The sequence below is a fragment of the Amia ocellicauda genome, chromosome 5 (genome assembly GCF_036373705.1).
Source record: "Amia ocellicauda isolate fAmiCal2 chromosome 5, fAmiCal2.hap1, whole genome shotgun sequence".
NCBI lineage: Eukaryota > Metazoa > Chordata > Actinopteri > Amiiformes > Amiidae > Amia > Amia ocellicauda.
In genome coordinates, this window is record NC_089854.1 from 17,223,858 (window position 1) to 17,250,480 (window position 26,623).

The window sequence follows — 26,623 nt, forward strand, 5'->3', positions numbered from 1 at the left end:
GCTGCATTGTGGGAGCCGAGGACTGCATCACAGGCGCAATTCGCACGGCGGCCGCTGCCAGACGCGCTGACACAGCTCCGACCACCGCTCCAGCGCGGCCCTTTGGGAAGTATGTGCTGGGAGAAACAAATAAAAGTTCCCCTAATTTTAAGGCAGCGCCGCATTTGAATGTGGGGCGGGGGGATGTGGAGCTGTTGACGAGGTATCCCCATCAATGTCAAAGAGTGCAAATGCTTCATAAGATGCATTCAGTGTTTGTTTGGGGTTTGGCTGTCAATGCCAGCTGAATCCCCCCTTACTGTGTCCGTGTGTCATTGTGAAACGGCGAGCAAAGGCATCCTGCTAATGCCCGTCTTAGTTAGGCAGCTCTGAAATGAGCAATTACAGATTAGCCGGGGCCAGCTGTTGAGGGAAGTGTATAAGCACATTGTGTGAAAGCATGTTGATCTCAAAGCAGCCGGTGTCCGCCGCACCGCTACTTTAGCGCTCCATTTCGCACCAGAACAGGCGGCGAGAGAAACTGCACAGAAACGGCTTCATTCCAGTTGAGCATGAACGGATTTGCCACCTGGCCCATTGAGAGAACAAACTGAGACCAGACATGTTTTTAATGTCACCAAAACTGAAATACATATAAAGCATATACTGAGGATGAAGCCATTGCTAAACTGATTAAGTGCAGGACAGTCACACAATATGATAGCTTTTTATATGTTTTTGTCATTGTATTTTTAAGTTACCAATAATTGAAATGCTGATGTCACTATATTGACTAAATTATATATACAAAATAATAATACATTATGAATACTCGCAGAAAAATAACATCTCTTTAGAGGCATTATAGTATGCACAGCCTACAGACTACACAGCAATAGTAACAGGCTGTTTAACAAGTGACAACATTAGTCACTGCTTAGTTAGACAAACATAACTGCGCTGACCTTTCAGGGGCTTGAATGGGTCAGGGGCGCCTAGGTAGAAAGTGTGCCTAGAGTGCCAATTACCCTTGTATATAGTTAGAGCTCCATAATATCTGGGCTTTATCTGTCTGATCTTAGGTGCTGTCCATCTGCCTGAGAAATTAATGTGAAAAACAAGTACTCCATTACAGTACAGGGTACCAGTCATCTGGGCTTGTTTTTTTTTTTTGCTAAGTGGGATTTTGAGCTTGAAGTTGAATTCTCTCTAAAGCACCCATCAAATTAACCTAAAACTATGAATAGGATTTCTTTGTATCCTCCGAACAGTGAATTTGTAATACTTTTACAACACTTCATATGATGACTAACTACTACGTGCCCTCCACAGAAAATAACCAGTTATTAATCTTATTGCATTTAAATAGCTCTAAAGCTTGAAAATACAGTACAAATGTCATGAACCTGTAAGTGCTGTAACTCGCTGAACTACACCATCATATCATACTGTTTCTTCACTTCTCACTGGGAAAGAAACTGTTTTGTAACACATTTTGTTGTTGAATAAGAGTTGCCATGAATAAAAGCATCACCTAGTCTTCATAATTCCCAGAGCCCTCTGTTGCATGACTGAAATGCAGTGTAAAGTCATGTAAAACACAGAGCCTTAAAAACAAAATAATAGATCTTCAACCAAACAGTGCACAGGTAAAGTGAAAACCAGAAGTACAGTATTACACTGCAAACCAACCACAGCCTCACCTGACTGCCAAAACTGATTTGCCTCAGCCACCTGTGCTAGATGGTAGATTATTATTATATTATTGCACTAATATGCTACTCTCTATTGATCCCTATATTATGTTAGTCGTTATTCATCCTATTTTTGTCACATTACAGTATATGCTTCTAAATTATCTTTAATTATGACATTTGTAGCTTACATTAAGTGGGATATATGCTGTGTATTGTACTATGTATGTTTTGTGAAAAGTATCTGTTGTGACAACTGTAAGCCAGGGTGGCCAGGGGGCAAGGCTGTATGCTAATAAATAAATCATAAGGTCAAAACCATCCTTATTATTAAAACATCCTATCATAAAACAGCTATGTCACCAGAACAAGCAAGAGGGGGTAGAAACTGCAGTTACACAAGCAGATAGGATCAGGCTCATCTTGTGTTCTGCAGGCCAGAATCCTCCTCTGTCTATATTTAGCAATTGGTGTGATCACTTCCCACACAGGGTGAGGATTCACCTCCTTCGACATGTGCAAAGTGTCTGAAGAGAAGGCAGAAGAAAAGGAAGGGGAACCCGAAGCAGCAATCTCCAACGCTTTAAATTTGCAGGGGTGCCTCTTATTATCTTAATTTTCCTGCAATCATTTCTCCCATTAAAGTTTTTGGAAAAGGGGGTTCATATTAGGGGATGACCTACAGTAAGAAATTGATAACATGCACTGATAAGCACTTTCCTCCACACAGGCTACACAACTCATTGGCGAGTCCCAAAAATCTTAGGTGAGGCCCAAATAGGTAGCGGCTTATAATCACAGAGAAAGGACATATTTCAGAATTCAGCTTAATGGATGGTGCTTCAGAGACACTGGCCGAGATCGGAGGGAGATCACTCAGCAGAGTGCCCAGCCTCTCCTAGCTCCTCCCCGGGTATGTTTACAGTCTCTTGCCATTCTCCTGAAACAGATCAAGCCATTCTAATCCCATTTTGCACGGCCTGGGCGCCCACTTATAAGCATCTGTTGAAATATATCACAATTTTGTGCAAAGGCAAGAAAATGTGCTTTCTTTGAAGATTTCAGTTCGAAATCCTGCTACACACAGCAAATGTTCTATCAGACATGCTGAAGGGATCACCCTATTTTATAAGGGAAAAGGAACGAAAAACCACCAGGCTTTAACACACGATTAAAATAGAATCAGTTATTAATTCAGAACCACGGGCATGTTTTATGTGCAAGCTGCTTGTATATTTATCAGGTATCACACAACCTGTCCCCTGTGGCAAAGCTTTCCTGTAAAAACAAGGACACTCTGAGCTACCTTGACACATGAGTTGCTCTCCTCATCAAATCCTTATCACCATATCAGACAGAAGATGGCTTGGTGTTCAGAGACAGCAAGGGATTTAGTAAACCAGGGTGTGAGAATGTAAAAAAGAAAAAAGAAGAAGATGCACAATCCCCATATGTTAGATATTTTGAAATACTGTTTACACATTTGATTTTGGTAGCATATTATTTTCCAATTTACAAGTAGATATTACCATAATTACATTTCTTTAAAAATACAAAGCTTAATTTAGGTTAACAACTGGTAAAGGGATTAAGCAGAACACAGTAAAGAGTGATTAATGCATGCAAGATGTGTATAAAATCATATTTACATTGCCTATACAGAGTGTAGCATTAAGGGGGGGTGTATTTTAGATAAGAGCATTCAGAGCCCTTAGCTGGAGCGTTGATCTAAAGAAGACCTCTCCCCCAAAGTTATCAGATTTCCTGAGCTCATCGGCCCATGAACTGTTCTACATCAAAGTGATAGTCTTGGGAAGATGGCATCTAGAATGGGCCAAATGGCTTGGAATCCCTGCTGTGAAAATGTCTGGGGTATATAGCGTGGAGCTCATAAAACTCTTTGAAGCGGGCGAGAGCCAAATTCCCGAAACAGAGCTACGAACCCAGGCCAGCCGGCATTTCCAAGAGATGGCATGGATTGGTATCAGGCATGAATCGAGCCCCCTCCAATAGGAGACTGGGGGCTGAAACCAAAATCCAATCTTGCACACTAAAGAACCAATCACCTATGATCTGAGGGCATAAAAGCTAGCGCACGGCATCTCTTTCTGGCTCTCTCACCTGAACCGGTAACTCGCTGCCTCAACTCAACTTAGCTCTATTGTCAGAACCGGAACCAGAAACCAACCAAGTCTTTGCCTGCAAAAGAACAGTTTAACTGGGAGAAGGAGATTGAGCCGTACGAAGAATTCTTTAAAGAACTTTACTAAGTAAAGAACTTTAGAACCTGCGCTGCCCGTCTGTGCCCATCTGATCAGTGGAGTGAATACAGCTGGACAATTGACCAAGTCAACTGTAATACAGAAGTGTTCAGTCATTTAAATAGCTATTGAGTCTTTAGAAACTTGACCCTTGGAAACGAACAGGGCCCTGCTTTCCTCAAAGACTTTGTCTTCAAGTAACTATGGTGGAAAACCCTGCTTACAAAGAAGACAACCTGTGCACACCCTTGGAGCCGTCAAACCAGTGGAAAATCTGTTTGGAAAAGACTCTACTTTCGCGAAACCCCAACTTCCAGGTGCATCGACTGAAGTGGAAGTTATCGCACAAAGCCGAACCAGACTGCCTTTGTTCCAAACCACACGGACCTCGTGCCGTGTGTTTTTATTTGAGCCCGAAGACAGAGAGGCCTCTCTGCGACGAAGTTCAGATAAGTTTAACAGTTTGGAGTTTATTATTCATGACATTTGAGAAATCAATTAGAAATGTTAATCTGTGATTCATAACTCTAGATTGTGTAATATCATTTAGTTTTCTTAAATATAAATGAGTGTTGCATTAAACTGTTTTGTTGACAATTTTAGAAATAAAACCTGTCAACGGCGAGAAATATCTTCTCATTCCTGTTTAACTGTTTAGTCTGAAATTGACACACATTAATAGACAATAGATTATAGGTGGCCCTGCCTATCCTTGATCAGTGAACAGTAATCAATTAGGGAGAATTGTGGTAACAACCCAAACGTAAATGAGACTGATATATATATAACGAGAAGTTACCTGACATAAATACTAACCTGCATTAGTTATTTAATGTCTGACTAACAATACTAATGAGACTCACCTTCGTCTTACTAAACGGTATTGTAGTCAATGTGTTTATAATTTTGTTTAACGATTTGTGTTATCATATGCGATCCCATGGTCTTTGATTTGGTCACGGAAGTGATTTGTCTTTGATTTGTTGATCTGAGTTGATTGTTGAGTGAATTATAATTAGTTTTTCCCTTTTTGTATAACTAGTGTAGTGCTAGATTTTATCTTTGTTTTTAATACATTTGAGAATTGATATCTTTGGAATTGGTGTCTGCGTCCAATTATTGCAGAAATTGAGTTCTACAAGATTCTAAGATTCTTGATAAGGTGATACTTAAATTCACTTCTTTAACTGAAATTTGTAAGTGTACCTTACGCTACAAGAGCAAATTCTACTAGATGTTATATAATTTAAAAATATATATTTTATATATGCGTTTGTATACGACGAGAACGATTGAATAAATCTTTACAATAAGTGCTAAATAACAGATTTGAAAGTAGTTATCTTCAATTAATGTATTACAAATAACATGGTTCTTTTAAAAAAAGCTTCGTCATCCATAAACTCACATAATAAAAAGTGTTGGTAATCTACAATAGCATTTTACTGAATGTATTTTTGCATAATCTAGCTCTGTGATATTTTAATGATTTTTAACACATGCATGAGTTATTATCTACCATAGATAGAAAGATACAGAAAAATCCACCTTGGATAAGTATTTACCCTCCTGAGTCATTTAGCATTTAATATTTACTTTTGCAGCAATTATAACCTCAAGTCTTCTGTGGTCTGTTCTAACCAGAGTTTCACCAGAGGATTTAATGTTTCAAGGACTACCACTTTCTTGGTTTTAAGCCACTCTAAGGTCACTTTGGCTTTGTGTTTAGGGTCATTGTCTTGTTGAAAGACAAAATGCCATCTGCCATCCTTTCTGACCAGCCTACCAGTCCCTAGAGCTGAAAACCAACCCCACAACATTATGCTGTGACCTCCATGCTTCAAAGTGGGGATGGTGTTCTGAGTGATGAGAAGCAGTGCTGCTCTTTTGCTAGATATAGTGCTTGGCATTGAGCCAAATAATTAAATTCTTGTCTCATCAGAACACAAAATATATTTCCACATTCATACAGGACAACATATGAGGGTTTCTCATATTTGATTTTTGTTTTTTTAAATATGTCTTCCTCCTCGCCACTCTACCATACAGCCCCAATTTGTGGAGTACCAGAGCCATTGTTGACTCATACAGTTACTCCTATCTCAGTTGCTTCTCTGAACAATGCCCTTCTTGTCTGCCTGCTAAGATTTGGACGATGAACTGGGCGTAGAAGAGTCTGGGGTAGTTTTATTAATCTTCCACTCCTTGATAATTTCTTAACAGTGCTCTATGGAATACACAGGGCCTTTGATATATTTTCATATCCCTCCCCCAACTTGTGTCTGTCCGTAACTTTTCCTGAATTGTTGGGAAAGCTCCTTTGTCTTCATATTGCTTTGTATGCAATGTCCACCAGCGGAACATCACACAGACAGATGAAATTATCCTTACAATGACAGGTGTGCACAAATTGAATAGTTAACTACTTTAATTTGACATAGCTGGATTCCAATCAACATATTTAGCAAAATCTGAAGGCAACTTGTGGAGGCAGAGAATATTTGTGAGTGTAATTGGTAAGGGGGTCAGTCCTTATCCAATGAAGATTTTAAGGGGGTTTATTCTTCATCTCCAAACTTATAAAACAGATTGATACTGTAGAGCATGTTGTATAGACCATAATTTAAAAAGTGTGTAATATATCAAGTTTTTAGGTTGTAACACAACAAAATGTGGCAAATTCCAAGGTGGGGTCAATACTTTCTACACCCACTACATATGTATGTGTGTCAACAGAGATTATCACCATTCTGCCATTAGTTATTTGGAGTCCAGATTCAATCTTAGCTAATAATATAATGTATTGATATCTAACCTATGTTTAGTGCAGTTGTGATTCCCTATTTGATTCCCTAAGGTTCCCTATTTGCAACCTATGAGCAGCCTCGTGAGCACCTCTCCTGAACCAGTTTTTTGAGACTGATAAAACAAGATTGAACAACTAATCATTTCTAACACATGAGAATATCACTGTTATAATCACTATCTAAAGTAACGTGTATCCCTTGTATTACATAATATATCTAACTGCCAATTTTTTCCATTAGTTTAATAATTTAGCATAGTCAGTGTACCTTTGCTTTTCAATAAAGATTTGTGTCTTTTGAACTTGTGTTTGTGTCTGATACTGGTAAAATGTCTTATAAGAGTTATTTAACTAGAACAAATATGACCAAATTGCACTACACTCCTTAAATCACATCTGGTAAGATTTCCCCTGTAGACCATTCTGAACTTTTATTCTACCTCATTTCACTTCAAAGTATAGAAAAATGTCTTATATGCAACACTGCAAAAGTAACAATACTAATAAGCGTGAAGATCATTTCATTTAAGCATTTGTAAAACCATAAAAGTCACCTTCAATAAAGGTGTGTGCTAAATAACCTAATTATAATAACTGCAACATGGGGATGGGGTTTATTTTGGCCTATACTAAATGTTACTACCCAAGCTATGGTGTTTCTATACCAAAAAGATCACTTTTATAATAATCTGACAAACCGATGACAAAGAAATTCTGTTCTTTATTAATAATCTGGCACTAGTATTTCCATGTATCTGTCTCTTTGAAAACAAGCCTCACCCCTTTTCCACATGCAATGTTATACTATTGCATCAACATTCTCTTCACTTTGTGACATCACCATTGGAACCTCTGACATCAGGGTTCCAAAGTTCCGGCCTTATAATAGCACAATTCCGTTGCCCTGCTGGTCACTTAGTGTCTGGACATCACTGAGAGAAGATGGAGACTGTGCTGTACACTATGCTGATAGTCTGTGCACTACTGGTGTTTGGAGGACAGTTGGCAAATGAAAACAGGACCCCTGAGGTCTCTGTAGAGCTCCCCTTACCGCCCTCCAATGCCGAACTGGCAGTGTTACAGGAACACGAGCAATGGAGACTGGGCAAAAACATGGAGGAGACTGATCAGCCCTGCTTTGCAAAGATAGCAGTAAGTATTTGTATAAAGCTGATTCAGCTTCAAATTGAACTTTGTTTAAAGGTGCAGTAATAAACATTGAGGATCATAGTATTATACATTATTCATAATTATTTAGCCGACATCTTAGTCTAAAATAATGATGCAACACAACTAATATAATTTGTATTGGTATTACTATTACTTCTACTACTCATTTATAATATAATGTAAATATTGTAATTGTCCCCAATGCAATTATAGCAATATGTATTAATATAACAGTGTTTACACATTTTACTTTGTTTAAGAGGTGCAATAATAAATATGCAAGTAACTATATTATGATTATTTTATGATTATGATTCATCATTTAGCAGATGCCTTAGTCTCAAATAATCAAAAACACAACTACGATTATTTACATTACTATTACTGGTAACGGTAACAGTGAAAGATATGCAATAGTAATTTAGCAATCCCTCCTCCACCCAGTGTGCAGGTACCTGGGGACCTGTGCTCGGGTCTCTGAAGGCCTGCTGTCTGCCGTGGGCCAAGAACGCGGGGCAGCTGTACCTGCTCTGCATCGTCCTGCTCTGGGTCAAGAGGCGCCTCACACAGAGAAAGGTCAGAGTCCCTGCAGTCAAACCCAACTGGACTGTATCAGCAGCAAAAATCCAAGTCATTACAACCAATAAAAGGTTTTCCCTTAAGTAAGCTTGCAAATGTGTGGCAATTTTATACATTCATTTTTTCACTCCGACTCTGTTTCCTCCTCAGGGTCGGGCTCCAGTAGCCCGCAGGCGGCCCTGCAAGACACAGAGAGTTGCTGGGCAGAGGAGGAAGAGGAAGAGGGAAGTGAGGGGGTATAACCTCTCATAGACGGACCCCAGCCCTCATCACACAGCCACTGCAGGCCCCTAAGCATATCTGTGCCCAAATGCAGAACAACTGTTTCTAGACTCTTCTTAATTTCTTAAGTACTTAATACTTTGTATTAAAGAACTGTTGTTTGTAATCATCCTGTGTCTTCATTGCATTAATTCCATTATCTGAACTAGTACAGTTTGAGTTTAGATCCACTGACCTGCTGCAGTCAGAAAAAACAACTCCACTGTTTTTCCACCCCCCCCCACCTTCTTCTTTAAGATCTACATTTTTCAGGTTTTGAATGGCACTGCAGAACAAATATTTTACTCTTCCTGTAATTAAGTCACTATTCCACACAAAAGACTGAGAAACATTGACACCCGAAACAGTTTGTACTGACAATTACCTACACTTCCTGCTATTGTGTGGTAGTGGGCCAACATGAACCAATACCCACAAAGGGACATGGGAATAAGGATAATAACTCAAAGGTTTTGAATGGACTGGAAGCATCAAGCCCCTGTGTCCCTCAGACCCTTCCTCTGCCTTCACTAACACTGCCTATCTGAGCATAGTTCAGTGTGCTGATTACTACAGGAGAAAATGTAACGTGCATCTTGACTGGTCTTCACTGTGGTTCAGTATTAGATGGCTTTTCGTTAAGAATTTTGTCCAGGTTTCAAAATTGCTCATAATACCTAACACCTGGTGAGATCAGTTTAGTTTGATACCCTTTCTGGATACAGCCAAAAAAGCATTATAGCAAACCACAGCACAATGAAGCAGAGGGGAATAGATTTAATCAAACTAGATGACATGGCATGGAGTTTTTTTTTTTTGTTTGTTTGTTTTTTTAACAGCAGACTGATATAATAGTCTTCTCACATGAGCCAGAATCTCCTGGCTTTAACCTTATCGGCAAGAGAGTGAGTCATCCCAAGACAATTCAGATGACATCAGCTCATCTGTTCTCAGACTGGCTCTCTCTGGTGAAAAAGCCAGGAACCACGACAGCACGTCTGACAGCCCACCTCCTACTCCAGATACTGCAAGACTCCAGAGAAAAGGGCGAAAGGCGAAGCACTTGAAAAGAAAAGGGGGGGAGACAAACACACACACTATTTTTGGAGGATGCCAAATCCTTGCAGGCCTGAGCCCGGTGTCATTCTAGTTTATTCACCAGCACTTGCTTACCACAGAGTCATAATCTGCGAATCACAAAACATATTCCTGCATCATTACCAACAGGCTGCATGCTAACTGGGTTGCTTTGAAACAGCTTTTATCCTGGTTGCACTTGTGGCTTATACTTTTGTAAGTCGCCCTGGAGAAGGGTGTCTGCTAATAAATACATAATAATATTAATAATAATACATCAGTGCACTGCCTCCAGGGTATAAGGCTGTAGCTGGCGCAAAAAACAAAAAGTACAAACAAGCAGAGTGGAAGTGGAGTGGAAACTACCAACACACAGTATCTAAGGTAAGGTGCACAAGTGGGAATGATTGCAGTTTTGTAATGATGAACCTTGTTTTTTGGTCTTCCTTAAGCTTGAACAGATCAATTGGTAGACAAAGACCTGTTAGGGAAATATCCAAGACAATATAGTAAAAAAAAGGAATCAATCAGTTTACTCTAAACCCATTCTCAACTGGTGGATCCAGACCCAAAAGTGGGTTGCCAGCTGGTGCGGAGTGGGTCGCAGACATGTGCTTCTGCTCCATCAAAAATAAAACTTGTATTTGTATAGGTTTACCAAACTTCCAATGATGCACTTTTATTCTGAGAGGTGTGTAGGTTCGCACCCCTGATCTGAAGAACGCAGTTGGCCAGAGGTGTCTTGCGCATCTCTCAATCACAACATTCCATTCTAGAACACAAGTGTCAAAGTGTCATTCAAAACTGCAGTGCCACCTTCAGGATGATCACAGAAAAGAACACAACACAGACTGTTTTCAAAATCAAATTAAAAAACTAGGCTAACGTTGTCACAGCAGTTAAGTAACGTTGTCACTAAGTTAAGGTAGCGCTCCTCAGTCAACATTTAGACAAAACACAAAAATGTATTTTCAAAGATGACTCCAGGAGCTGCGGGCATCCCACAAATGCCTAACGTCAACGCAAGAGCAGGCACTGCGTGCATCTTACCATGTAGCTCACCGTATTGCAAAATGCAAGAAAGCCCACACTAGTGCAGAAGACCTTATTGTACCTGTCGCCATTGACATGGCCAGATAGGTGCTGGATCAATCTGCTGCCGATAAATTGAAGACGATTCTACTGTCCAATGATATGCAGGAGGATTCAAGAAATGTCCAATGACACAAAACAACAGACCACATCTCACACCAAGGGAAATTAATACTATTAATCACAATTGGATGAATCCACAGATGTTATGAACCATGCCATTTTACTGGTTTATGTGAGGCATGTGTGGGAAGGGCAATCAGAAGCCATTTCTCTGCAGTAGAGAGCTTCCCACCACTACACTGCAGAGGACATTTTCAATACTGTGGATTCGTGCATGGCTTCGATGGGCCTGACATGGGATATGATATGAAAACACTCAGGGGTGGTGAACTTGCAACAATTGTTTTTTGTTTTTTGCCTTAGCAGCCAAGGATATGGTGCCAGTGCTTTACGAAACTTTAAAAGATGTTGTCAAAGTGGTGTACTACATTAAACGGAGGGCCAAGAATGCCAGGTGTTTTCAGAAGCTGTGGCAGTGAACATGTACAGGTGCTATATCAAGAAAATGGCATTGTGGGCAAGTCATGTTTCCAAAGAGAGAGATGTTCCCCAATGCTTATCATGACTTTACACACCTGGACAACACAGGCAGAAATGCACTGAAGAAACTAACGGCACTGCAGGAACATTTCAACGACTACTTCCCAGAGCAGCAAAGGGATGACGGCTGGATACGCGATCCCTTTGGAATCAAGATGGAAAGTGTCATGTTGCCAAGCACCAAAGAGAGTCAGCTGCTGAAGCTCATGTGATAGGACACTGAAAAAGAAAAAAGAGAGGTAAAGCTCTCAGTGCTGGTGTAGTGCGGTGACTGAGTATCCCTCCATCGCCACCCATGCAATCAAAATCATCCTACCATTCAGCACAACTTTGTCTTTGTGAGAGCGGCTGCTCAGCTCTGGCCTAGCTGAAGACAAAAGCTAGGAACAGAATAGACATAGAACACGACCATGGAGTTGCTTTGTCTACCATCACCCCAGACTTTGAGACACGGATCAGGAGCAAAAAGCATCCACAGTTTTTCCATTAGTTCAAAGCAGTGCATTACAACTTGTAATTAAGCTCTGCAAACCCCCATTTCTCTTCTTCAAAGAAAATTGTTTTCATATATAAAAAAACATATGCCTAAGCATGGCCAGCCTGTTATTCAAGATAGGCCGATTACCATTTCTGTAGATTAGAAAAGCAGAGTTTTGGAGACCCAAGATCTAGTTTCATATGTTTCAATGGGTTTTTATTTCATTGGGTGTTTCAGCCCTTGTTGCACTTGCATTTGTTTAATGTTTTTATCAGTGCATGAAGGCACTGTGATTACTGCACTATTCATTTTGTGAAGAGCCCTTGTGGCACTTTGTTTCATGTTTTGAACTGTGCATATAGATATTGTGGATTACTGCACTAATCATTTTGCACAATAAATTACAATGGTTCGGAAATTAAATTATTTTTGGGTCGTGAATTAATGACCAAGGACAAATGTGGGTCCTGACCAGTTGAGAACTACATTTTTTTTTTTTTTTTTTTAAACCTTGCCCATCACTCATTACACCTAATGAACATCTGAAATGCCCATTCGGATATTAATAATTACACAAGACAATTGTTTCAGAAGAACAGTAAAGTCTTCGCAGTATTGGAGATGTGAGTCATTTTGTTATGATGAGGATCAAACTGATATCACCCTATCTATAAACACAGAACAAGGCTTAAAAAGAAGCAGAGCAAAAAGCAGAAATAACTGAAGAAAAGGACAAAGGACGGCAATGTTTTTGTTTTTCTAAGAACAAGTGCAAGACAACATCTGATTATGACACTTTAAAAACTTAAATACAGTTCAGCAAATAGATTCAGGAGCTGTACAGTATATCAAAGTATTGTAAAGATAACGGGTTTAAATTGATTGTACAAAGAAAAAAGTTAAAATAAAACTTAGATCTGTATCAATACCAATTCTTTCTTTTTACATACCGGTTAAAAAGACGTGCACTCAGGTATTTTCAAGCCTGGCTTTGCAATGATAAATAAACCAACCCATATTCCTCTCATCAGTGAATGGATAGGGAGGGCCGAGGGAGGAGAGGGGATATCAACTGTGGAGTGTGCGCCCCTACAGATTAAAAATAAAATAAAACAAAAACACAGTAGGCCATCTCTTTCGCCGAGATATGCACTTCATGGCAGCACCAAGGGTTCAACTCTGGAGTCCACGACTGGGCTCTGATACATAAAAACCCACACTTGTAAAACAGAGGTGAAAGTGGTGAAGGCCGGAGTGGGGAGTGGGTTAGGTTTTCTTGGTGCCCAGCCTCCTGAACACACTGACTGTTCCCGCATTGTCCATCTGAGCGCCCTGGCACTCCCCTGTGCTGCTGCTGACCTTGACGCTGGGCACGGGTCTCTTCAGGGTAACAGAGAACCCTTTGCTCTTGGTGCTGGTGACCCGGCTGTCCTGGGTGTCGGGCTGATGGACGGAGGACTTGCCCAGCCTCTGGAGGATGCTGACTTTGGCGGGTGGCTCCTGGGAGGTGGAGGAGGCTGGGGCGCTGGAGGGCTTGCCCAGGCGACGTAGGGTGACCGGGCCGGGCTTAGCAAGGCCAGCAGTCTGGGGTTTGGGCGCCTGGGTGGAGGAGGCCGCTCTTTTTAACGACTGGGACGTCTTTTTCAGGACGCCGGCGTACTGCAGCACTGAGCCCTCCTCGTCGCTCTCCTCCAGCTTGTCAGAGTCCCGCCCCCCGTCCTCCTTCTCGGTGGTACCAGTCTGGCGTGGCTCAGAGGCTCCCCCCAGCCGGCTGAACACTCCAGTGGGCTGGCAGAGAAGCACAGAGCACACATGATGGGACCAGTGATGACAGCACACAAAACCACAATCACACACCAGAAGACAATTCCATACAATCTTTTTCCTAAAGGATTTCCAGGGACGTTTCGCTGAAAATCAAGGGTCTGACGCTTACGATTTCTGAAACAGAGGGTTAAGTGTGGAGGGGTGAGGGAAATAAAAAAGTGAACAGAGGCATTGTAAAAGCGAAGAGTGACGGCTTTCTTTACAAGCAGGAATTTGGAGCATGCACAAAAACAAGACACACAGTTGAAGAGCAAATCACATTCCAAGGCAGACAATGGATCTGCAGTTTGAAAAGTGTTGCTTCACAGCCAGAATTCCTGTCATCCCAAAAATGTTCACATTGGACAAGATCTCCACGTCTACTGCTTTGCAGTGACGCATGTGAGCTAGAGAAAAGTTCATAACCATCAAGCAATGAACATTCTGCACTTAAGTCTCTGACATACCACCAGATGCAGTTAAAGGCAACCTGCAGAGCCACAGGTACAGATCTCACAACTTAAGATCTGCGTGGGATCAATTGAGACCGTATTTAAACTAAGAAAACAGTTCACCATTCAATAAAGGGGTTTCAAATACCACAAGACAAGTACAAGAACATTTGTGAGCCTGGAGGGTTTTCGGACACGGATCATAGTCATTCTCGGCTTCAGTAAATAATAAATCACTTGGAGTTGCTCCTGCCAAAATTATACTCCAAGCTAACAAAAAGGGGGAATTTGCATTCCTTTGGCTACACAAATAGAATGCAGTGCTTTCAAGTTATTAAAGGAAGTGCATGCATTCAGGAGCAATCATAATGTATTCCTGTACGTTCTGCCAATACCACTACTGAGAGACAGGTAGCCTTCTTGCATTTTACTTTACGAGAAAAAGGGGAGAGAGAGAGGAAAAAAAAAAAAAAAAACTTTCATTAATTTTCATTCAGGATGAATTCTACAGGGAGGACTAACACTTAAGATCAGAAGCCATTATGAACTAATGAAAGCAGTAGGCCAAACTAGAATTGTCTCCATCACCCCACAGAGATACCAACATTCTTTTATCAAGAACAAAAAGTGTTAATGACTTTAGAAGCCTTTTGTTTACATTGCCCTCACTTATGGTTAAATAAATTAACTTGTCTGAATCAAACATTTCTAAGATGACTGCCACTGCACAGCACAGGAAGCCTACAGTGACACACCAGGCATCTGAAGGCCATTACTGAAGCATTAATCATGAAATCAGTGTAGCATTGAACTACTTTGCCATTCTGTTCTTTACTGAGCTTTAAGCCTTCTGTTCTGCAGCTGTTAATTAACCAGAAGAGTGTGATCTGGTATAAAGACTCAAGGGATCAAAAGCTTTCTAAACACTCCTAGCTGACATCGGAAGCATATCATCAGGATGTACATTAACTAAAATCCATCTAAAATGTATAGTGTAGACAAACCAGATCAAAAGATCAAAGAGGTTTTCTGTGGGTGATAAAACAATTGCAAGGTGTATGGTCATGAACACAAAAAGAATGCGTTTCCAAAAAACTAAAAAGAACAGAACTGTGTTAGAAGCTGGGTCGCTGTGTGCCAGATCAGGAACTCCATAATGAAGTGGGCAAATAATTTAATTAAATTCCTTTGGGGATGTGGGAGTGTAACTAACCTACTATTAATGTCAGGCTCATAAAAGGAGCAGTGTGAGAGAGGAAAAAAAATCACAGACGCACACAGTAAGCAAATTAAAATAAATAAATAGACTGAATTACAGTCAAATGATAATGGAGAGAAGCAAAACCAATTTGCAGACCAAAAAGAAAAGGGTTAGATTAGTCTGGCCAGTCATTCGTGCCTCCCATCAGACGAGTGGATGGTACTGCAGATATTACCTTGCTCCCCGTTGTGGTGTCAGCTTTGGACTCAGCACCCAGCCTCTCGAACACTGAGGTGCGATGTTGGCCCTTCTCTGCAGGTGGAGAGACAGAGGAGGAGAAAGAATGAGAGAGAACAGGGGGAGAGAACTGAGCAGATTGATTGAGCTGTGCTCCCTCTAGCTCCCAGACTCATTACCACACCTTGATAAAGCTGTGAGGGGCAATTGTTCAAGGCTGCTCACATTAGCATAAATTCACAAAAGAAAACCTCTTTCAGGAAGGTCCGCTTGCTTTGTGCCGGAGGCTCAGAGCACCAAGCCTGCTGGTTGTCTGACGTCAGCAGCAGAGGCAGCACCTCTCTCTCCAGAGTGCCAAAGAGTGACACTGCAAATGCACCCGTGGCTGCGATCAGTGCCAAAACAGCCCACTGTGTGAAATTGAGTGGAGGGGTTGAAAGTGATCGCATTGCACTAATAACTCTTGGCAGAGAGAAATTCCAGGGTCCCTCCTTCTAGAGCTGCAGCAAGGAGTGGTGATGTTCTCTAGAAATGAAATGTTGGTCTCCGACACTGATCATGAAAGTACCACCTCCTGTTGTAATTGTGCACTTTCCAACATGACCCCAGCCTAGGAGTAACCAATAGAGATGGATCAGCACTGAAAGCAAGTTTGACCAATATCATGAGTGAGGTGTCAAAGATTAGGATAAGCATCTCAGAGTAGTTTCGTTGTTTGAGACGAGATTAGAATAATTGTAGGCAGAATAAGCAGAAAAATCTCTAATTATATATTTGCATTAATCAGGCTGCAGAGATAATGAACCTCCTGTGGGTTAATCAACAGTTGGACACAGAACAGTCTTATCCTAAAACCTATGACTTGCTCTTTAAAACTGTGGCAGGGAAGTAACTCGGCATCAAATATTTCAACTATGGATATTTCCAGAGCTGCTGTTGGTGACTATTCAAGTAGTTGCCGCACCCATTTATCATGAGACATACATTAAATGCAAAATCATGCAATGTAACAATTGCAATAAGTTTTGAACTTTATGGCATACTAACAGAAATAAGCATTACATGTCAACTCTTACATCTTGTGAGAGACTTATTTTGCAAGCAAGTGTTATTTTTCCACGATACTGTCAATCTTTTGTTAATTACAACTTGAAATTAACTTTGAAGGTTGTGAGTTATGAGCGTCTCCAGAAAAATTGTGTGTATGAATAAGAACTGAATATTTTGCAATTACAACTAACCTGTCAGACGAAAATGTTTGTATTAAATTATTAATTACATTTTCATTCAATATTTTTGCAATGAGAGCAGTGACGCAAACACCTTAACATTAAATGTGATGAGATGTCAATGTTTCCCAGTCATAAGTGAAATACAAAATGTATCTACTTAACTAAAACTATTTACTTTCCCCCAGTTTTCAAACCACACTCAACATATAGACTACCAGTCTACATTAAATCATACCTGTGCATTTGAGTTACAGTGAATACAAAATAAATGCATATATATTTATGTAGCTGGCTTAATATTAGTTTGTTGCCGTGCGCTTTCCTTTTCTGTCATTGCTAGCATCGCAGAAGGGTGTTTAGATTTTAAGTGGGTTAACATTCCAGTTGTAGATTTGTAGATCAGTTTAACTGCACATTTCACTCTTACCAGGGTTTTCATTTACTTTGTCAAAGTATTTCCATGCAGAACTTGTCTGTGAGGAAGCCATCGTTAACTAAGGTACGTTCTAGTTTAGCCAATCACTGATAAGATAAATCCCACACTCCTGTCAATCTTCATTACGGCTTTTGCTAGAGAGCCAATCAGCAGTACAGGCTTTAAAATAAAAATCAATATATAAATAAAAATAAAAATTGAATGTTGGATTCACTTGTTGATAGTTGCCATAGTTAAGGAATAGTCGAATGTTCCTCCCAAGAATTAACTGGATATTCTTGATTTTTTTATTATTTAGTGGCAATTTAAAGCTGATCTGTCCATCTGAGGTCATCAACAGCTCCAAGAGAAACATCTCCCATAACCTAGGTACCATGGGAGGGTCTGGACTTGGTGTTTTCCAGCGGCTGAGAGAGACACCAGACAATAAATCAGCGATGCACATGCAATGTATGGAAACTGAATTCTTGAAACTTCAAGCAACTTCAAGCTTGACTTCAGTAAGGTATGAACCAAGGTAAAGTCAATTAAAGGTTAGTTGAATTGCTATGGCAACATGTGGCAAGTATACACCAGTTATTTTGTGCTTCCCCCGTACTTCCCTATTTGCTTTTTGGGTTGGAGGCATTAACCCCGGTAACCAACAAGCAGTGTTCGTGGAGGCAGCAGCTGTACCTCTCTCAGCCTGCTCCTCCAGGATCTTCCTTGTACGGGGGGTGGTGCCCTTTGGCATGTTGATGATGTACTTGCCCTCCATCTCTGCTGTAACTCGCCGCCGCTTCACGGGGACAGCTGGACCCTCGTCTGCTGGCCGGGACTGCACTGCGCGAACAGAGAGACCACATCACTGTAAATTGCGCAAATAGAGACTACACCACTGCACAATGTACACTGCGCTAATAGACCACACCACTGCACTCTGCACACAGACTACACCCCGGCCCGCTGTATTCTGGACAAACACTGACACTCCACCAATGAACACTGTACAGTGCACAAATACCACACCAGTGCATTCTATACAAACGCAGAGACCACACACTGCCCACTAGGGCTGGCACCAAAGAGTCAAATAATTACAGGTTTTGTTGACCTCAGTGCTTGTATTCAACTAACCAGATGAATGTCATGTGACCATTCACACCATTTGCTAAAATGGTGGATGTTACATCAACATCAGAAGAAAAGCAAGAAACTAGGTCACGATCTTATAGCGCAGTTGACCGTAGTTCTGCACAGATGTTACGTCAACATCAAGAAGAAAAGCAAGAAACTAGGTTGCATTCCTGTTGCGCAGATGTCCATAGTTCTGCAGAGATCTGCAGAATTCCACCTATATATATATAAGAAAAAATAAAAAAACAACAAGATGTGAAGTACTATGCACTCTCACAAAGTGGTAAAATAAAACCAAAGCACACTGCGTATGTGTGCACACTTCAGAGGAAAACATTCCTTAACCAGTTAGCTGAAAATCAAACAATGAGTGGTACTGCAGTCTAGTAAGTTAAACCCAAAAAGGCAGTCAAAAATGCTACATTTTTCAAAGCGTCCAATAAATGACATGGGTAAACAGGAAATAACAGAAAATCTAATAGCATTCATTGTGAAAGATGTACGTCCAGTTTTAGTAATTCAGGGATTTCAAGATCTTATCCATTCTTTTGAACCCACGTACACAATTCCATCCTGCGTTAGCGTCTGGAAACAAATCCAAGACACGTACGACTGTCAAAAGCCAGTTTGCTGAAAAATCTAAAAGACACGACCTCTGAACATCGGTGACAATGGATGCTTTATATTAGTGTAACTGCACATTGGGGCATTGATCTTTTGTGTACGGTTCATGACAAGTGTAATGGGGCTCATACGGTATATGAGAACGTGACGTATACAAGTGACGTATCCCCTTTTGGTGTAGTGGGCTCATCACTCTACTGGCTGGATCAAATGCTGAGTGGGGAGAACTGACCTGCACCGGCTACACAATGCCAGCAATACAAGTGTTTCTTATATGAAATGGTTTGATTTGTTACCCAAGTAAAAAACATTATAAATAAAAATTACCCAGTTCTTTATTTTATTTTTTAAATTAATTTTACTATTTTCCATGGCGAGCTATGCTATTGCACATTCGTTATTTGCTGTAAGGTATGTGCATATTGTTTGAACTAACGATTAATATATTTTTGGTTAAGTAAATCAGTAACTCGAATATGAATAAACAATTATGATCACAGGCTAAATAATTTTATAGACCATGGATTAAAAGCAATTCCTTCTGGATTTCTTTTTACATGTTGTATAGGGTTTCTTTTCACTACATCCATGCAGAAATTAATGCATTACAAAACTGAATGATTCTGTTTTCTTCACTTGAATTATCAAAATGGAAGTAATTGTTTCCAGTGAAGAGATTTTATCTAACATTATAAAATGTCTGATGCATAAGAGAAATAGGCCTACTTAATACAAAAACAAGATAGTTTTTTTTATGCTGCAATCCAGACTAGTCAAATAGTTCAACTACACCTTAACTATTCGACCCAATAAAGTTAGTAGTCGTTCTACCCCTACTGCACAAACACAGAGCCCACAACACTGCACAGAGACCGATCATACCACTGCACGCTGCCATGATGGGGGGTATCAGTGCTCTGGGCTGTGTCAGTACCTGCTTTAGTGTTCTTGGCAGCCTGTTTATTGGACACTGTGACGGACAGCCTGTTGTCCGGTCGACGCACAGGTGTGTTGGGAGGGGAGTCCCGGCTCAGGCTGTTGGCAATCATGCGTGTGGCAGCTGTAGGGGAGGAAGGAGACTACATTTATCTTTTCAAAAATCACTCAGAGAATCACCCTTAATGTTATAATTAATGTCATAATGTTAAAAAGCAAAACAAAGTTTAGCGTATAATATAAATAACTGAAAATAACCAACATTTAAATAAAGGTTTTCCTCAGCTATCATATTTCACAGCAATTTAATTTTTATATTATATATTTTCTATATTATAAATAATCCCATAAATACATCTAAGAGCACTGCTACTTTCATTAGTATCCATAATTAAAAGTTACCATTCCTGAATACTCTAATTTTCAACTTTTTAAATGTTTCATATTCATCCAAATCTACAGAAAACAATAAGTCTTATAATCAGACTCATTATTGTAATCTGTGATTAGACACCATGCTATGATACTTCTGCTGACAGTGCAACTCTGTGGGAGGGAGGGAGAACTCACGTGTGTTGGCAGTCCTCCTCAACTCTGCCTGGATGCTGGTCTGTCCTGATGAAATCGCTTCAGTGGCCATTTTGCACATGTCCTGGGAGACACGAGAGCAGAGAGTCAGGATCTGGGAGCATTGCAGAGCATCACTCTTAATCAAGGCCAGCCTAACCTTCATGCTCGGTGAAGTGAAATCACACAATAAAAATGAGCAGACATGCGAACGACTGTCTAACGTTCGCACAGTCTACAGGAGCCCACTACTGCTCTGAAACTAACCCGGTTGGTCTCAGGTTGACAGGTTCACTTAAATCGTATAAAATGCATATTACCCATCTGGCAATTGCTCTTGCATGAACATGCAGATTGCCCAGTCATAAGACAAAGGCAAAATACATATATATGATTGAATATAAAACGACTTTAAATGATTTGGTCTCCCCTATACGTATTTGAATTTGAGCACAAAAAGGGTTAAGATACTGCCTGAAGGGGCTGCAACCAATAGGCATAGGCCTATTGCTTAAGGCCTATGCAATGGACCACACCCAGATTTATTTTCTCCTATACCAGTTTGTTCTATTAGGAGTTTTTGTTGTTCTCCTAATGGTTCTCTGTTCTTTATTATGTGAAATGCTCTAGTGCAACTCTTTTTCTAAGGGTGCTACAGTAAATAATTTGGATTGAACTGAAATTGAATACAGGCCTTTGCCCCTACAACTGCTCAGAGTGAGTGTCACCAGGGCGCCACCTATCTGTCATTCCATCACAGTCCACTGTAGCTCATCTACTCTTAATTTATGAGATTCGCTAAATCAACACATCACAAAAATAATTGAGTTCAGGCTGAATAGAAAACGGCAGAGGAGCTGAACAGCCTTTGACAAGAGCACTGAAGCATTCTTCCATGGGCTATTTTAAGGAGCAGACATTACAGCAGGGGGAGAATGTACATGCCTATTATTAGGTATCTCAGAAGAGCGGTCTTTTTTTTCAATTTTTTTAAAGAAACAGCACTGTTCAAGATTAGCGTAAAACATAACAGCAAAACACTGCCAAGAACAAAAAGGAGCCGACAAACCCACATGGGCTGCACGTTCTTCTACAAACATGCAGGGTATTGAGTAGGAAACTCATTTGTAGATAAGTGGTTTGTAAGTATTGAAACGATGCAATAAATCCATTATTCTGGAGACTTGCTTATTTGGATGTGGAGTATTCTGAACATCTGGGAGCAAACGTTGACAGAACTTCTGTTGGTTGTTTTTGCCATTACCAAGACGATTAATTAGAAATAAACTTCCAAAGGTTTGTGAAGAGAAGAGAAGAGGTAAACCCTGTAGGATCCTGTAAAAATCTTGCCTTCAGATCAAAACACAACAGAACCTTCTCTTACCATTGAATAAATGTGTTTATTTTAGAGCTCAGAAATTCCTCTTTGTAAATCATTAGATTTGTATTGTATTGTTTTTGCAATATGTATTATACTCCAGAAGTATAAAACAAAAAATGATTTGACCTGAAATGGATTCCATATACAAGTGACTGCTGAAGAATCATTCTCTTGATTAAGTCCAGATTAAGTACCCCACCCCCACCCTTAAAAACACAAGCACACATTCTCCACCCCATGCTCTCGTTCACAACTGCCACGGTCTCATTTGCAACAAACCCTCCATCGTTCTACAACCCACTCAACCCCACCCTCGATGATCCTCCCCCCACTGGCATGAACAATTCGGTAACTGACCACCCTGCCTATGCAAATTTCTGGGGGAAACACCGAGTTGTCTTACCTGCGTGCTCCTTACCTGTCTGTAAACTACTTTGGCGTGTTTGAGGATGGCGATGATGTCACCGATCACGGTGATACCCAGGTCCATCATGATCTCTTTACTGAGGTCCATTAACATGTTCTTCTGAATTCTGGACAGAGAGGAGAGAAGGTGGTTTTATTATAAACACAGAATGGTGTGAAAGGTGTTTATAATTTTGTTCCTTTAATCAGTGTAAAAACCTCTGTAACACTCCTGTCTCAGATTAAAGCTCTTCTTCATAGTCCTTATGATGCCTCATTGCCTGCAATTACTGCTTTTTTTGGGGGGTCCCATTTATCCACACACCAAAGCCCCCTGTGTGAACGAAAGCACTCTGGTTCCTGATCTTGACTCTCAAACTTCACTGTAAAACAAATCTAGCATTTCCACGCTCATTCTGTTGCCCCTGCAACTGCTTTTAAAGCTGTAGTCAACAGCCATTAGGTCATCTACCTATTTACCCACTGAAGCAATGCCTATTAATAGCACAAAGCACTGAAATACATCTACAGCTTAGCTTCTATAATACATGTTTTGCTTCTGTAGTAGATAGCTGGCAACAGGAAAAAGTACAAATGAAAACACTAGTGCTACTTTATATTAATTGTATGGACAGTATAAACCATAAAGAGACTATTTAGTAACTTGTCATCAGAATAGCCAAGTCAATATAGCCCCATGAAGACCTAGTTTGCTTACCTGTTGTCTACAAAGGAGACTGCATAGTTGACTGCCAGCCCAGGGGGGATCCCAGCATCCTTGAAAAATTGGATCCATTCGGATGTAGCTAATGAGAAAAGGGGAAGCACAATCTAGGGTTCAACTCCAGCTTTTACAAACATGTGCTTGTTGAGCTGTGAAAGTAGTGGGAAATCCTCTAACTTTAGTGATTGTATTCATAAGTTCATAAGTTAAAAAAAAAAAAAGACTTAGGCTATATTAACATTTCATTATTTGGGGAGTTACATCTGCGTCTTACATTTGAAGGAGGAAACTTTCACAGAAACGCAAATCTACATATTTACCCTAGTTAAAATACAAACCGATTGATACGAAACGGCGGAAAACAATTGTGCCAATTAACAATATCAGCCGTTTTTCACCTTTCCAACATGGAAATCGCCCACTAGTGTCAAACATGACGAAGAGATCCGAGGGGTCCACGAAATAAGACGCGCAATACATACATCTGTAGTTCCCAGGACAGACACGAAACCAGCAGTTAAACTGAACGGTATACATTTGAAAAAGCAGACAGACGGACACATGGCTGTTCAGTAAAGGGGCACACCCGTACCCACCCGCACCCAGGGCAAAGAAAACACATTCCTGTATGGCTGTGAAGGTTTAAATTGGGAACACCTTCGATAAAAACATTAACCAACTACTACACAAACGAAATAATAAAGAAACCATAAAGCATCCAATTGGTACCTTGACACAGAACACAGTACAAGTGGCCATTCAAAACGACATTAAAATACATACACCGATTATTTAACTCCCTTGTTTTTACTAATTAATTGTGCTCTGAACACGCCAACTACAGCTCTCGTTCAGCTGCGGTACTTAATTGTACTTCTGGCTATTTATAGTCGCTGTATATTAATCTTGGTGTGAAGGCAGCTGCTATAGCTGGTCTATATCGGCCTAGACCGCAGTTTACTGCAAACAGGCCACTAGCACTACAATGAATTAGAAAGGCAACGCCGGCCTCTCACATTTGTATCCACCAAAGCTTTAACAACTTTGGGCGGAAACAGAACGACGACCTGAGCCATAACGCGCCTCCGTTTGATCCTTCACGTGTACACGTTTTAATGGAATTAAAATATAAAAGTCTTACCGCCGGCGAAGTCAATTAAAACTTAAATGTATGCTCTCTTTCCTCACCTGTTGTCACCGACGCCATCTTTGATGAACGGCAGCTGCGTCCGGCGGGGTGATGACGCGACATCCGGTCGAGGCTGAATCCGAACTGGCGCCGGAGATAGCCGAATCTGCCCCGAATAGTAAATTCACACTCGCGAACTCATACGATTTGAAATCATAATAATATGGGATTTTACAATATTATAAATGCAGAAACTTAAACAATTCAAATCTTCGCAATAAAATAAAAATGAAAGACACTCTTTAGGCATATTACATTATTTAAATTTTATGTTCTTATTATTTTAGGTATTACAAAAATGCGCATATTTTTGTATCTGACTCTGATTTCAACTTTACCCACGAATATTACTGTATAAATGAGAGTTTTGAGCTTTGCGCAGAACTACCCATTCCTTTTAATGTGCTTTTTAAAACCACTAGAGGTCGCTGCAACCCTATATATGTTATTGTATTATGTATTATATTAGGTATGTTAATACTCAAATAAAACATGCAAGTTGCCTTGGACCCAAGAGTCTGCCAAATAATACAATAATATTACCAGTGTTGGGAGGGTTATTTTGAAATAGCATTCCATTATAGAAAACTTATTGGTTTGTTTATTAAATAATCTGTAATGTAATCTGATACAACACTCCAAATTTAATAACTTAATCAGATTACGTTTAGATTACTTTGGGGATTTATTTAAAAATGGGGAAACTAATTCTCACAACAACAGTTCAATAAATTAAACAATTTGTACATATCTTGTCTTTTTAATATACAATAAATTGTGCTATTATTATTATTATGATTATTATTATTGTTATTGTTATTGTACCTGTACATCTATTTGCAATATATTCAGCTGAGTTTCTGCTAGTATTTTTGGTTACAGTTTGATATAAATGTCATGAAGAATCTTGCATTAACCAGAGTATGATGAATGGCAAGCTTTTCACTATGAATCCAGGAAGCCAACAAAAGTGTGAGACTCTCACTCAGTAAACAGACTATTTAAGAAATAGTATGCACACACCATTAGTTTATTCATTGTTTTTTCAATGCACATTTGGTTTAAAATTTGTCGCAAAACTTGTTTCTTTAGTGATGAGAGTCTGCGTCAGTCCATGCACAACGTAAACAAACAAGGCAAGGCAATGTTATACCACACACACTGTTGTGTTGTATACACTTTCATAATAGGAATTAAATGTACTTAATCTTTTGACACATTCCTATACATGTTCTGCTTTATTTGCAGTGCAGTGTGCTATATGTGGCTTTACTGTTTGTCTTTTTTAATACTCCAGTCTATATTTTAAGTTATACCCCTCCACTGAATATGCATTATGTGTTTGTGATTTTTATTTTTTATTTTGTAACTCTGTGTAAATGAAGAACATTGTATGTCAGTGTTTGAAAGTAACCTTGAGTTAAAAAATAAAAATAAAACGTGGTTACAATAAGTAGATGTCTCTTTATTAGTTTTTTTATTATTGTTTTTTTTTTACACAAATTAGCCACAGAGAGGCTTCTCCAGGATTTCACAGCTTGATTAAAACAGAAAGAGGAACAGAATATTGGTCCCCTCTCACAAAGCGCCCAGGAGAGAGAGAGAGAGAGAGAGAGTGAGAGAGAGTGTTTGTGTGTGTTTGTGTGAGAGAGAGATAGAAAGGGCGAGTAGCACACACAACATCGTCAGATCAAGGAGAGCAACAGGTATACCTGGGTGGGTGATCTTGCACACAATAAAACACACCCCACCACTACCCCTGCCCTCTCTGCAGGTTAACCACACAGCAGCCAAAAATAGCCATGTCTTTCCCAGCAGGTCCAGTAGAAGATTGAGCTTGCAGTTCACGGTGACAGGAGAGGGGAAGGCGGGGGGGCGACCACTGAAGATACTGTCAGCAATGTGTGTGTTGGGCAGTTGGGGGGTGTGAGGGATTGGCAGGGTTCTGGCTGTTCTGGTGACAGCTAAATGAAAAATCGCCCCACACTCTGTGGTCTATAGCTCGTGCTCGTGGCTTCTTGTCATTTCTCAAACTCGGCTCCGAGAGTCCCTTTCAGAGGCGGTTCTGCTTGTAAAGTCAAGATTGCAGAAGCAAAAACAGAACTGAAAAGACAGAAAGAACAGCCAAAACAAAAGGTTTTTAGATCCGTCGCTTGCCAACTTCCTGGGACCTAGAAAAGGCAGGTTCAGATATGACCCAATGAATTCAACAAATCTGGCTGTATTCGGGAAACAGCTACATTCAGGGCTGTAACCTTTTTCATGATCGGAATGGAGAGCCATTGCACTGGTGGGTTAGACTGGGAGCAGGGCTCTC

The 26,623-nt window shown here is 40.2% G+C and overlaps 1 protein-coding gene across 7 annotated transcripts; it reads right to left on the bottom strand.

Annotated features, from left to right (window-relative positions):
- Positions 1-12,191: 12,191 nt before the first annotated feature.
- Positions 12,192-24,388, bottom strand: c5h19orf47 (chromosome 5 C19orf47 homolog). Of its 7 annotated transcripts, none has more exons than XM_066704042.1 (8): positions 24,306-24,388; positions 23,112-23,199; positions 22,407-22,521; positions 20,611-20,692; positions 20,039-20,164; positions 18,040-18,186; positions 15,695-15,771; positions 12,192-13,788 (listed from the first exon to the last, which is right to left on the bottom strand). In XM_066704042.1, the coding sequence occupies exons 1-8, from the start codon at positions 24,367-24,369 to the stop codon at positions 13,267-13,269; spliced, it is 1,221 nt and encodes a 406-aa protein (XP_066560139.1). In that variant the 5' UTR covers positions 24,370-24,388; the 3' UTR covers positions 12,192-13,266. The 7 variants fall into 7 exon arrangements, with proteins under 7 accessions (XP_066560139.1, XP_066560136.1, XP_066560138.1 ...); XM_066704039.1 differs by having other exon boundaries at positions 22,392-22,521; XM_066704041.1 differs by lacking the exon at positions 24,306-24,388 and adding an exon at positions 23,847-24,182 and having other exon boundaries at positions 22,392-22,521.
- Positions 24,389-26,623: the final 2,235 nt, after the last annotated feature.